Consider the following 14,305-nt stretch of genomic DNA (forward strand, 5'->3'; position numbering starts at 1 on the left):
TGTTTATCCTCCTTGTTGCAACTTTTTGTTTCTGCACTGTTGCAACTTCCATCAACACATTCAAACAGGAAGAGGGCCCGAATCATTCGAAACATAAATATAAGTTTCTTCAGAAAAAATGTAATTTCAGATTTTGCTAGAACATAGCAGCAGTGAACGTAAACATTATTTCCCCTACCTCTGATAAGCCTTCCAATACTTTTGTAGATTGATAATAGCATTGCATGTCTACAGTGTCTGCCTTTAGCTTCACTGTTTCTCTATGAGAGTATATACTTGCCCTGACTAACATGCTAATACCACTTTAAAGGGAATGTCTCCACTTGAAGAAGTAGATTGATTTAATAGTTATTACAATTGGCTGCTACTATTGGTACTGATTACTCAGATGTTGTCCCCAGGTGAGATGAGGGAGGAGAGAGTATCGGTCATTGTCGGAGTGGAAAGCTGTTCATTACATGCAAATATTAGATCAGGAAATGCGCCAGGAAGTTTGTTTGATTGTTAAGGTTTCATGATCAGGGAGAAATGTTATCATTGCCTTATCTTCTTTTCACTGAGTACAGACAGCACTCGGGAATGTATCTGTTGTCTCATTTCAAGATTGCTTCAATGAAGCTTTGCTGATCAGCTGGGACTCATATGATACTCCATGACTATCTTCTAAACTTGGCAAAATTGATGTCTAATCTAATCTGAATATTACTTCAAGGTCTCCAAGACCATTGAAGAAGAAAAATGATTTTTTTTTAAGAGGATTGTGGGTTAAGTAAAGCCATTGGAATTACTGAAGTGGATATTTTGCTTTTTTAACTCCTGAAACTGACAAACATATGGGTGCAGCAGACAATTAGGAAGGCTAATGGAATTTTAGGGTTTATGGCAAGAGGATTTGAGTACAGGAGTAGCAAAGTCTAGGCTGCACCTGGAGTAGTGTGTGCAGCTTTGATCTCCTTACCTTAGGAAAGATATCATTGCCATAGAAGTTCAACAAATGTGAGATAGTCTTACGAAGAGAAATTGGGGAAACCGGACCTGTAATCTCTACTGTTGTGAAGAATGGGAGGTGATCTCATTGAAATCTACAAATTATTTAAAGACAGAGATAGACAGAGTGGATGCAGGTAAGTGTTTCCCTTAGTTGGGGAATCTAGAACCAGGGAGCAATTTCAAAATAAAGGGGAAGTCATTTAGGAACAAGATGAGAAGTTTATTTACTGAGAGGGTTGTGAGTCTTTGGAATTCTCTGCCCGAGGATTGTGGAAGCTCACTCATTGAGTATGTTTAATTATGTGATTCAAGATTTCTAAATACCAATGAAGAGAAGGCACTGAAGTGGATGATCAATCATGATCTTATTGAATAGTGGAGCAGGCTCGATGGGCTGAATGGCCTAATCCTGCTCCTCGATTCCTGAGCTGGGGGTTGGATGGCAGAGGGTAGGCTGGAGATTGGCATGGGAGGATATGGAAAGGCAAGAGATGGGCACCTGGGAGGAGAGCAGGCTGGGGCTCGGGATATTTGAAGGAGGGGCGGCAGTGAGTAGCCTGGTGTAAGCAGAAGCACAAAATAACATTCCCTGCCCTGCTTGGCCCTATGTTTCCATGGAAACTTAACTGCTGGGCCTCTCTAGGCTCAGGTTACAAGCTTTGTCCAAGCAGACTGCAAGATTGCAGCTATGAGAAACAGGAGGCTAAGAGGAGATTTGATTGAGAGTTACAAAATTGTGAGGGGCTTGGATAGAGTGGATGGGAAGGACCTATTCAGTGACCAGGGGGCCATAGATATCAAGTCGAAGAGGAGAAGTGAACTGAGATTTTTTCACTCAGAGGATTGTGGGCGTCTGGAACCCTCAGCTGGACAGGCCGAAACCCTTAGCTCATTTAAAAGATGCCCGGAAAGGCACTTCAAGTGCCCTAACCTGCAGAGAAATGGACCAATCACTGGAAAACGGGAATAGGCTAGGTGGCTCATTTATCAGCTGGTGCAGACACGATGGGCAGAGTGGCCATTTTCTGAGCTGTCAACCTCTAATGCTATGATGAGCAGAACTATCACTGTTCCATTGCTTTGGCCTCAGGCTGATCGAGTCTGGATTCATCATCATTATGCATGGGATATACAGCACAGCAATAGGCTATGCCAATCTGCAGATTTAGGACAGGTCCCCGCTTCCTTTCCTGTTTGTTAATGCAACCCCCATGCCCCTATCCCCATAGCCTGGGTTCCCCAAGGTAGGGCAGTTAAAATCAGGGCCACAAAGACTGTGAAGAGAAATGCTTAATCATTGATTCTTTTTGTACAGGACTCTTATTCATGGAGATAAAACCGGAGGTTTCTCCATTTTCTGGGCAGATGATGGATTAGATACTGGACCCATTCTTCTGCAGAGGCAATGTGATATTGACCCAAATGATACTGTGGATTCATTGTACAATCGCTTCCTGTACCCTGAAGGAATTACAGCAATGGTAAGGACTTTTTTCAAATTCAGTCTCAGAACATGAGCGTCACTGTCACTTAGTTGTCCATCCCTAATTGCACTTGAGAAGGTGCTAGTGAGCTGGCTTCTTGAGATGCTGCAGTCCATGTGGTGTAAGTACACCAACAGTGTTGTTAGGGAGGGAGTTTCAGGATTTTGAACCAGTGACAGTGAAGGAACGGCGATATATTTCCAAGTTTGAATGATGAATGACTTAGAGGGGAAATTGCAGGTGATGGCGTTCTGAGGTATCTGTCACCCTTGTCTTTTCAGATGATTGTGGTTGTGGATTTGGAAGTTGTTTTCCATGGAATCTTGGCGAGATGCTGCAGTGTATTTTGTACATGGTACACACTGCAGCCAATGTACACCGATAAGTGTAGCAGCTGCTGGTTCAGAGCTTCCAAAACAGCAACATTCAGAGAAAGGTACACTCTCATACAGCTGAATCTCACAGTAAGAAGCTTATCTCCTGGCAGATTCCAGTCTCCAACTTCAGAGAGGGGAAAAGAGAGGCATTTTTCTCAACTACAAGCAGCATCAAAAAAGCAACTAAGCTTGAATTCTCTGTGTAAGTCTAGCTCCACCCAATTATATGATCCTACCTGTCAGTCAACCTAATCAAGCTCTATTCTGCAAAACCCCAGTGGAAATCTCAAAAATAACAACACTGCATTAGTTCAGGTTAAAACAAACATTGTAGCAATTAGGATCAATTATGCTGCTGCAGTAATAAGGCAGGATACTGAATACAAACAAAACAGAACCAATAATAACTAAATCAGATTCTGCACAAGAAACATACTCATATAGTGCAGAAATGGCCCATCAGCCCATCGAATTTCAACTGACAATACCATGAAAGGCTAATCCCATTTTCCAACACTTGTTTCATATCTTTGAATGTTGTGACATCCAACTACTTTTCAAAGGTTTCCAGCCTCCAGTATCTTCCCAGGCAGTATGACTAAAATATATTTCTCAAAGAGATAGTATCGGTACATATACGAGAAATTAGGAAGAGGCGCACAGATACAAAGACATTCGCCAGCTACATAGCCCCTCACTTTAACCCCTGGCTAAGCCACTCTCCCATCACAACCATTGGAAGTAGTATCCACTTGTGGAGTGGGCAATCTGGCAAAAAGCAAATGGATCCTGTCTTAAAAAATACTCCAGTTTTACCGTTCATCATTTTTAATGGGAGGAATGATGCTGGAAAGCTGATTCACATATCAGACACACATACCTCTCCCTCCCTCACAAACATACACCCATACACAACTCCTCACACACGCACTCGTATTTCTTTCACCCTCACATGCGCACTCATATTTCTCCCACACACTCGCACACACACGCATGCACACACACAAAGCATATACACACCCACCGCTCTCTTGCGCAACCCCTCACTTGCCCATCTCGCGCAACACCTCGGCTCGGCTCCTCTCTCATACAGCTCCTCACGTGCCCCTCACACTCTCACGCCCCCCCCTTTCTGGCCCGCCACCCCCGTCCTTTCTGGCCCGCCCCCCCCCTCCTTTCTGGCCCGCCCCCACCCTCTCTGGCCCGCCCCCACCCTCTCTGGCCAGCCTCCCTGGCCCGCCCGCCGCGTCCGCCCCCTCCCTGGCCCGCCCCGTCCGCCCCCTCCCTGGCCCGCCCCGTCCGCCCCCTCCCTGGCCCGCCCCGTCCGCCCCCTCCCTGGCCCGCCCCGTCCGCCCCCTCCCTGGCCCGCCCCGTCCGCCCCCTCCCTGGCCCGCCCCGTCCGCCCCCTCCCTGGCCCGCCCCGTCCGCCCCCTCCCTGGCCCGCCCCGTCCGCCCCCTCCCTGGCCCGCCCCGTCCGCCCCCTCCCTGGCCCGCCCCGTCCGCCCCCTCCCTGGCCCGCCCCGTCCGCCCCCTCCCTGGCCCGCCCCGTCCGCCCCCTCCCTGGCCCGCCCCGTCCGCCCCCTCCCTGGCCCGCCCCGTCCGCCCCCTCCCTGGCCCGCCCCGTCCGCCCCCTCCCTGGCCCGCCCCCTCCGCCCCCTCCCTGGCCCGCCCCCTCCACCCCCTCCCTGGCCCGCCTGCCTACACCCACCTCTGGCTCGCCCGCCCCCTCCTCTGGCTCGCCCGCCCGCCCCCTCCAATGGCTCGCCCGCCCGCCCGCCCCATCCTCTGGCCTGCCCGCCCGCCCACCCACCCACCCCCTCCTCTGTCCCGCCCCCTCCTCTGGCACGCCCGCCCCCTCCTCTGGCACGCCCGCCTGCCCCCTCCTCTGACCCGCCCCCTCCTCTGGCCCGCCCGCCCCCTCCTCTGGCCCGCCCACCTGCCCCCTCCTCTGGCCCGCCCACCTGCCCCCTCCTCTGGCCCGTCCGCCCCCTCCTCTGGCCCGCCCGCCCGCCCCTCCTCTGGCCCGCCCCCTCCTCTGGCCCGCCCGCCCCCTCCTCTGGCCCGCCCGCCCGCTCCTCTGGCTCGCCCGCCCGCCCCCTCCTCCGGCCCGCCCGCCCCCTCCCTCCTCTGGCCCGCCCACCCGCCCCCTCCCCTGGCCCGCCCGCCCGCCCCATCCTCTGGCCCGCCCCTTCTTCTGGCTCGCCTGCCCGCCCTCCCCCTCCTCTGGCCCGCCCGCCCTCCCCCTCCTCTGGCCCGCCCGCCCTCCCCCTCAGCTGGCCTGCCCGCCCTCCCCCTCCTCTGGCCCACCCGCCCGCCCCCCCCCCCCTCCTCTGGCCCGCCCGCCCCCTCCTCTGGCCCGCCCACCCGCCCCCTCCTCTGGCCCGCCCACCCGCCCCCTCCTCTGGCCCGCCCACCCGCCCCCTCCTCTGGCCCGCCCACCCGCCCCCTTCTCTGGCCCGCCCACCCGCCCCCTCCTCTGGCCCGCCTGCCCCCCCTGCTCCTTCCCCCCTGGCTCCTCCTCCTCCCCCCCCCCCCTCCTACACACCGCCCCCCCCCCCCTTCTATTAACTATTCCCAAATACAACAACATTCTAATGTTGTGCTGTTCAAATAAATCCAATTTCCTCTCATTAACAAAATAGAATTAAGTCACTCTCTGAATTACAACCAGGTTTTGTGTCTTCTGTATTATTCTGAGCTTTCTCTGTTGATTTTTCTGTCTGGAACTTCTTTCTTCTTTGCTACCTTCACTATCTAGATGATGCTTTCTCTGAGACATAGATGAAGCTATGGCAGCCAGCGCTTCTCTCATTCTCTCTCTGTCTCTCGAGCTGTTCGCTCTACAAAGGGACCTCGGTGCCATAGTACACCAGTCACTGAAAGCTAGCATGTAGGTACTAAGTAGTTAGGAAGACAAATGGTACGTTGGCCTTCATTGCAAGAGGCCTTGAGTACAGGAGCAAGGGTGTCTTACTGCAGCTGTACAGTGACTAGGTGAGACCACAGCTGGAGAAAAATGCACAGTTTTGGTCTCTTCTAGGAATGGATACACTTGCCACAGAGGGAGTGCAGCGAAGGTTCACCAGACTGATTCCTGGGATGGCAGGATTGTTGTATGAGAAGAGAATTGGTCAGCTGGGCCTGTATTCCCTGGAATGTAGAAGAATGAGCGGGGATCTCATTGAAACGTATAAAATTCTGACAGGGTTGAACAGACTGAATGCATGGATGGAGGGTCTAAACAAGGGGTCACAGTCTCAGGATATGGGGTAGGACAGTTAGGACTGAGTAGTGGAGAAACATCTTTACAGAGGGTGCTGAATTTGTGGAATTCTCTGCTACAGAAGACTCATGGCCAAATCATTGAATATATTTAAGAAGGGAATAGATTTCCAGACTCTCAAAGTGTTGAGGGATATGGAGAGAGTGCTGGAGTTCAGATAGAGGATCAGCCATGATCATATTGAATGGCAAAAGGGCTGAATGGCCTATTATCATATTTTTTCTGTCTCTATTCCCCGTGCAAAGCACTCTACCCGTGTGTATTTTACCTAATGCCCATTGAATGATGGATTAGAATATGGGCCGGAATTCTCCGGTCTTGCGCACCTTGCTGCCACTGTCAGAGAGAATGGAGAATTGGTGTTCAGCCAAATCTCCATTCACTGCAACGAGAGCGGAGGATCCCACCTGCAGACAAGGTCGGAGAATTCCGGCCTTGAGTTCAAATTGAATGGAAGCTTCAGAGTAAGCATCGCTTCTCAATAGTTTTGGCCAAGATTGCATTGTAATATAACCCAGGACCTGGTCATGTTTGCCTCTGGAGAACCGGTTTAGCATGTGTTTGCTGTAGAAACGTTTCCAGGAAGCAGGAATCTCACCTGGATTTACTCTGTTTTCAGGTGGAAGCTGTACAGCTAATTGCTGAAGGAAAGGCACCTCGAGTAATTCAAACTGAAGAAGAAGCAACATATGAAGGAATTCAGAGGAAAGAGAATGCAAAGGTAGTGTACTAGTCTGCAGCTTGTGATCATTTTTCTGCAAATGAGTGAATGTGTTTCGAAGGTAATTCGTATGAACTTAAGTGGTGCAATCCTTACCACCTCGCTGCGCCCAACAATCAGTGTGGCGAGCTGGAGAAATAGTGTGCGATGCTAAAAATCCGATCAGTGCCTGGCGCGAAACAGTTTGCTATCTTCCCAGCCCCTTTGTAATGGTGCCAACCGCTTCGTGCTAGAAAGTGTGCAAATCTTTTTAGCATGAATTTGACTGAATTTCAATATCATTAGTGAGTTTGGCATGCATGCTTAGTGTAGGTACATAAAAGTTTGGTTCAGGTGCAGCAGTAGCGAAGGAGAGCTCGGAGGTGAGTACCACTGAGCACCAACCTCCAGCATGCAGGGGGAGTCTCAGCTGCTGCCATGGTAAGGGATAGGGTGGGGAGACATGTGCCGGTCTGAGGGGTCCTCTGCGGGGTGGGGGGTGGTTTCGCTGCTGGCTTGGAGCTTGTGTTGCATGCCTTCCCTCTGGCTGCTAAATGACTCCCTGAGGGGCTAAATATGAAGTCGAACTCCCAACCCCACTAATGTCACTCTGGTTACCCTGCCAGCTGTCTGTTGGACAGGTACCGTGGCTGACTGCTGACGTTCCATCCCAGGCCCCGCTAACCATAAAAAGAACCAGGTCTGGCTGCTTTATCCCCAATGAAGGGAGCTCGGCAGATGTTAACACGGCTTCTCACACTGCATGGACTCTGCAGTGCTGCCCACAATGGTTACCCGTCGCATGAAAGACACGAGGGTGCCTCTCCATCATCTATCTGAGCATCAAGCCATTCCTGCAAGCCAGTGCACCAGACATCCAGGTGGTGCATTGACGTCCATGCTTCAAGGATTCCAAATGGGGACCTCCTCCCAGCCATCCTTATGCCCCTCATGCCCGCCAAGGCAAGGATGTGGCAACAGTCGACAGCCCATTGAGTTGGTGCATGGCTCCAGGGATGATGTTGGGCTGCCAGCATCCAGATTCATGGGGGAATGGAAGGGAGTGAAGGACCTGGGATGGATAACTTTATGGACTGTCTGTCTGTGTCTCTCCCTGTGTTTCTCTGTCTTGCTCTCTCTCTCTCTCTGTGTGTCTCTCTCTCTCTCTCTTGCTCCATCCCTACTCCCGGCCCAAAAGCCAGTTGGGGCCAGGACACAGGGGAGTCCTGCTTGTCATTTAATGAGATGATGGATGCTGTGTGCCACCACAGGCTCAGTAGGGAGACAGAGGTCCTCACGGCCCTGGTACCTCATTGAGCAGGTGGACACCCACTCCCTTTGGCAGAGAGATTTATGGCATCAGGTCCTTCCAGGTCTCCAGTGGTGATCTCTGCAGCATTTCCCAGTGCTCCGCACATAAATGCGTCCGTGAGGGTGACAGATACCGGGCAGGTAATTACATCCACTTTGACATGGGCCGTGCCCAACAGGATGCCCAGGCTGCAGGCTTCACCATCGTTGCTGAGATGCCCCTGTGCAAGGGCTATTGATGGAATGCACGTCACCCTTTGAACCCTGTATGATCAAGGGGTGCCATTCATCTACAGGAATGGGTTGCACTCTCTGAATGTGCAGATAGCCTGTTACCACCAGATGAATATTATGCATGTGTGTGCACGCCACCCAGGGAGCATGCACGACAGTTACATCCTACTTAGTTCAGACATCCCCGGGGTCTTTGAGGACCACCCCAAGTGGGGACAAGGGATAGCCACTAAGGCCAAGCTCATGATGCCAGTGTGGAGGCCCGTTGCAGTGAGGCCCAAGCTGCCACCCAGTCTGTCATCGAGCAGTGTATTGGGCTGCTGAAGATGTGGTTCAGATGCCTGGTCCTCTAGCAGAGCCCTGCAATACAGCCCCCTGAGAGTCTCCCACATCATGGTGGTCTGCTGTGCGCTCCACAACCTGGTGCAATAGCGAGGAGATATCCTGGAGTCGGACTTAGCTAACACCTCTGAGGAGGAGGAAGCTGAGGAGGAGCTGAAAGTTGGAAGACAGGAGGCGGCAAGGGTCTGGCAGGGCAGGATGGTGAGGGAGACCCTCAATGTAACAGGGTTCACCAACTAGGTGGGGTGGGGGTCCCGCAGCTCCAACCCCCATTTTCCCCCAATCCTCCACACCAACCCTTGTCCACACCCCTTGCCATGGTCCCATCAACATCCACAGTGATGGATCTGGGTTGGCTGTGTTAGTGAGTTCCCTGTCCAGGTAGGAGGGTGATGACAACTCGCTATGTAGCACACTGTGATGCTACCCTGGTGGAAAACACTTCTGACCCCTTTCTTCTTTCTGACTGCACTCTGGCGCCTGAGACCGCATCTGAGTGAAGATGTGCGTCTTTACCAAGGAAGATGATGAAAGAGATTCAGACACTTGATTAATTTAAAATTGATAATGATAAGGTACTGGATAGGCGAACTCTACTTAAACTTAATAAGGCACCAGGACCGGATGGGGTGCATCAAAAGATTCAGTGGGAAGGTGAGGGTGGAACTGGGGTGGTGATGGAGTGATATTATCGCTAGACTTTTAATCCAGAAACTCAGCTAATGTTCTGGGGACCCGGGTTCGAATCGTGCCACGGCAGATGGTGGAATTTGAATTCAATAAAAAATATCTGAAATTAAGAATCTACTGATGATCTTGAAACCATTGTCGATTGTCGGAAAAAACCCACCTGGTTCACTAATGTCCTTTAGGGAAGGAAATCTGCCGTTCTTACCTGGTCTGGCCTCCATGTGACTCCAGCGCAACAGCAATGTGGTTGACTCTCAACTGCCCACGGGCAACTAGGAATGGGCAATAAATGCCGGCCGGCCAGCAACGCCCATGTCCCACGAATGAAAAAAAGCACTGGTTGCAATTTTCCAATCCTCTTTGGATACAGTGGTGGTACTAGAGAACTGAAGAATTACAAATATTACACTATTACCCAGGGAAGGGTGTAAGGATAAACCCAACAACTATAGGCCAGTCAGTTTAACCTTGGCGGTGGGGAGGCTTTTGAAATGATGATTCAGGACAAAATTAAGTCACTTGGGTAAATGCAGGTTAATTGAGGAAAGTCAGCACGGATTTATTAAGGACAAATCGTGTTGAGCTAACTTGCTGGAGATTTTGATAAGGTCACAGAGAAGGCTGATGAGGGGCAACATGGTGGCACAGTGGTTAGCACTGCTGACTCACAGTGCCAGGAACCCGGGTTCAATTCCCAGTTTGGGTCACTGTCTGTGCGGAGTCTGCACGTTTTCCTTGTGCCTGCGTGGGTTTTCTCCGGGTGCTCCGGTTTCCTCCCACAGTCCAAAAGACGTGCTGGTTAGGTGCATTGGCCATGTTAAATTAGATAGATAGATAGAACAGTACAGCACAGAACAGGCCCTTCGGCCCACGATGTTGTGCCGAGCTTTATCTGAAACCAAGATCAAGCTACCCCACTCCCTATCATCCTGGTGTGCTCCATGTGCCTATCCAATAACCGCTTAAATGTCCCTAAAGTGTCTGACTCCACTATCACTGCAGGCAGTCCATTCCACACCCCAACCACAAATTCTCCTTCATTGTGCCCGAACAGGCGCCGGTGTGTGGCGACGAGGGGATTTTCACAGTAACTTCATTGCAGTGTTAAAGAAAGCCTATTTGGGACACTAATAAATAAACGTTAAACAATAATCCTGTTGATGTGGAGAATATGGATTTCCAAAAGGCATTTAATGAAGTGCCACACAACAACTTGTGAACAAAGTTATAGCTCATGGAATAGCAGAGACAGTAGCAACATGGACACAAAATTGGCTGAGTGATAGAAAACAGTCGTGGTGAATGGTTGTTTTTCAGACTGGAGCAATGTTTATGGGGGAGTTCCCCAGGGTCGGCATTATGGTTCCTAATCTTCCTGATGCATATTAATTAGCTAGATCTTGGTGTGCAGGGCACAATTTCAAACTTTGCAGACAACACAAAACTTGGAACTATTGTGAAGTGCGAGGAGCATAGTGTTAAAGGACAGGTTCGTGGAATCTGCAGACAAGTGGCAGATGAAATTTAATCTTCTTCTTTGGAAGTCTCTCAGGGTCGAGGATGACTTGCTTCCATTCCAGGGACATGGGTTCTGCAGTGGCTGAATAGTCCAATCCTAGAAATGAAGCATACAGCACTTTTGGCTTTATTAGTAGGGGCATAAAGTATAAAAGAAAGAAGTTATGATAATCCTGCATAGAATGCTGGTTCAGCCTCAACTGAAGTATTGCGTCCAGTAGTGGGCACCATAATTTCAAAAAAATGTGAAAATGTTAGAGAGAGTGCAGAAATGATTCATCAGAGTGGTTCCAGGAATGAGGAATTTGAGATTGGAGAAGATGGAGCTGCTGTTCTTAGTGAAGGGGAGGTTGAAAGGAAATTTTACCGAAACATTTAAAACCACCAGAGACAGGGCAGAGAATATAGGGAGAAATTGTTCCCATTGGTGGAAGGATCGCAAACCAGAGGGCACAGATTTAAGGTAATTGGTGACATGAGGGGTAGTATGGTGGTTAGCGCTGCTGCCTCACAGCACCAGGGACCTGGGTTCAATCCCAGCCTTGGGTGACTGGAATTTGCACGTTCTCCCCGTGTCTAGGTGGGTTTCCTCTGGGTGCTCTGGTTTCATAGAAATCATAGAAAATCATAGAAACCCTACAGTGCAGAAGGAGGCCATTCGGCCCATCAAGTCTGCACCGACCACAATCCCACCCAGGCCCTACCCCCACATATTTTTACCCGTTAATCCCTCTAACCTACACATCCCAGGACTCTAAGGGACAATTTTTAACTTGGCCAATCAACCTAACCCGCACATCTTTGGACTGTGGGAGGAAACCGGAGCACCCGGAGGAAACCCACGCAGACACGAGGAGAATGTGCAAACTCCACACAGACAGTGACCCAAGCCGGGAATCGAACCCGGGACCCTGGAGCTGTGAAGCAGCAGTGCTGACCACTGTGCTACCGTGCCGCCCACATTTCCTCCCACATTCCAAAGATGTGCAGGTTGGGTGGATTGATCATGCTAAATTGCCCCTTAGTTTCCAAAGGTGTGTAGTTTAAGTGGATTAGCCAGGGTTAATGTGCAAGGTTATGGGGATAGGATGGGAGGGTGGGTCCGGGCTAGATGCTCTTTCGGAGAATTGGTGCAGACTTGATGGGCCAAATGGTACCTCCTCCTGCACTGTCGGGATTCTATGAAGAAAACCTTTTTTAAGCATTTGGGATGCACTGCCTGACAGTGCGATGGAGGCAGATTCAATCATGGTGTTCAACAAAGAGTTTGGATCATTATCTGAAAAGGAAATATTTACATGAGATCTACTCTAAGTGATTTGCTCTTGCAGAACATGATGGACCAAATGGTCTCCTTCTGTGGTATAACTGTTCTATAATTCATCAACTTTCTGTTCAAAAGATCAACACTTAACTCCTTGGTACTTGCATACTACCATTCCACCTCCAACTTCTTTTTCTTCTCCAAAGTCCTTGTATGGTCACCTCCAAAATTCATTCCCATTTTCCTGGATCCTCATGTTTGAATCCCCCCAATCAAGTTTTTGCCTCGCTAAAGAACCAGAATGGCTTTTATCAAAGTCACAAATAACATCAGATGTAACAGTGACAAAGATAAACTTAACCTCCATGTCTTTCTCAACGTGTCGGCAGACCATGACACAGTTAACCACACCATCCTCCTCCAGTAGCTCTCCACTGTCCTCCAGTTGAGTGGGACTGCTCTTCCCGCTTGTCTTCCAACTCCGCATCATGACCAGTGTCCTTCAGGGATCACTCCTTGGCCCTCTCCTAGTTCTCATCTATGTGTTGTCCTTCAGCAACATCTGAAAGCACAGCATTAATTTTCACATGAATAATCTAACTCACCTGCACCCCTCTTTGTATAGTGTACCCCACCACTACCTACAGATGAATATACACATGTACAAATTAAAAACAGCAGTAGGCCACTCAGCCCCTCAAACCTTCCCCGCCATTCAATAAGATCATGGCCGATCTGATTGCAAGTTCAACCCCACATTCCTGCCGACCCCCGATAACCTTTCACCGCCGCGTGAATCAAGAATCTAGCTAGCTCGGCCTTAAAAATATTCAAAGACTTCCAAGAGGAAGAGAGTTCCAGAGACACCTCTCTTGACTCTGCCATTGGAGCTAAAATTATCAAACTGCTTGTCTGACATCCAGTACTTGAGGAGTAATTTCCTCCAGTTAACTATTGGAAAGACTGAAACTATTGGTTTGTAATCATGCTCCAAACTTTATTCTCTAACTATTGACTCCATCCATGTCCCTGGCAACAGTCAGTGGAGGCGATTTTACCATCACATTGCGCCCGATTTTGGGCACGATGCGGTGGTAAAGTGAGACGTAAAGCGCTTGGCGCAATTGGCACTGGTTTTCATGAACGGCGCCATTTTATGAGTGCTGGATTTCTGGCGCAGCCAGCCTCTCGCCAGGAATGGGTGAGAGGCAGGTTAATGTATTGAAATTTATTTTAATGCTGTTTAACATCCGCTTAGCGAACCTGGCGCTCAATCGTCCGTGCTCCCCCACCCCTTATGACCTCGCCAGGAAAGGTTCTCGCTGGCGAGGTATAGACATGCTCCCCATGAAAGGGGAGCAGTCGACTTGGCCTTGCTGGTGGAACTGGAGGCCATTGAGGCTCTCCAGGGAGGCCAAGGACAGGAGGTCCCCCTTGGGCAGTGCCACCCTGGCACCTGGGCAATGTCCCATCAGGCACCTGGACAATGCTCACTGGGCAATGCCAGGGGGCAGGGCTAATGTGGGGAGAGCCAGTGTGGGCAGGGGGCTCACTGTCACTCTGCAGCGATCAGTGGGGGGAGGGAGGGAGAGGGGGCCTGCTGCCACTCTGCAGCAATTGGTGTGGGAGGGCAGCAGGGTCGCGATTGGTGGGAGAGGGAGGGAACCCATGACTGATTTACTGTTCAAACCATGTAACATTTTGAAAATAACTTTGGAAGGGACAACTAAAAGATGTGTATTGTCTCCAGCCAGGACAGTTAGTGAGATTTGCCTGGCTTGCAAAATCTCACTAACTGTCCTGGCTGGAGACAATACACATCTCTTTAACATGTGTTTAACCCTCTCTCCACTCACATTGTCTGTACCTTGAGACTTGATTACCTGTAAAGACTTGCATTCCAACCATTATCTTGTAAATTGAGTTTGTGCCTTGTTTGCCCTGTTTGTGAACACAACTCCCACTCACCTGATGAAGGGGTAGTGCTCCGAAAGCTTGTGGCTTGTGTTACCAAATAAACCTGTTGGACTTTAACCTGGTGTTGTGAGACTTCTTACTGTTTTTTTAGAGCAGAGAAGGCTGAGGGGGGACATGATTGAGGTGCATAAGATT

At 50.2% G+C, this 14,305-nt stretch overlaps 1 protein-coding gene across 1 annotated transcript in view; it reads left to right on the forward strand.

Annotated features, from left to right (window-relative positions):
- Positions 1-14,305, forward strand: part of LOC144507818 (mitochondrial 10-formyltetrahydrofolate dehydrogenase-like) — a 136,805-nt gene that overhangs the window by 40,681 nt on the left and 81,819 nt on the right. The window contains exons 4-5 of the mRNA XM_078235145.1: positions 2,306-2,471; positions 6,754-6,855. Coding sequence (XP_078091271.1) covers positions 2,306-2,471; positions 6,754-6,855 — 268 coding nt within the window. The remainder of the gene's footprint in view (positions 1-2,305; positions 2,472-6,753; positions 6,856-14,305) is intronic.

This window comes from Mustelus asterias, chromosome 19, assembly GCF_964213995.1.
Source record: "Mustelus asterias chromosome 19, sMusAst1.hap1.1, whole genome shotgun sequence".
Classification (NCBI taxonomy): Eukaryota; Metazoa; Chordata; class Chondrichthyes; order Carcharhiniformes; family Triakidae; genus Mustelus; species Mustelus asterias.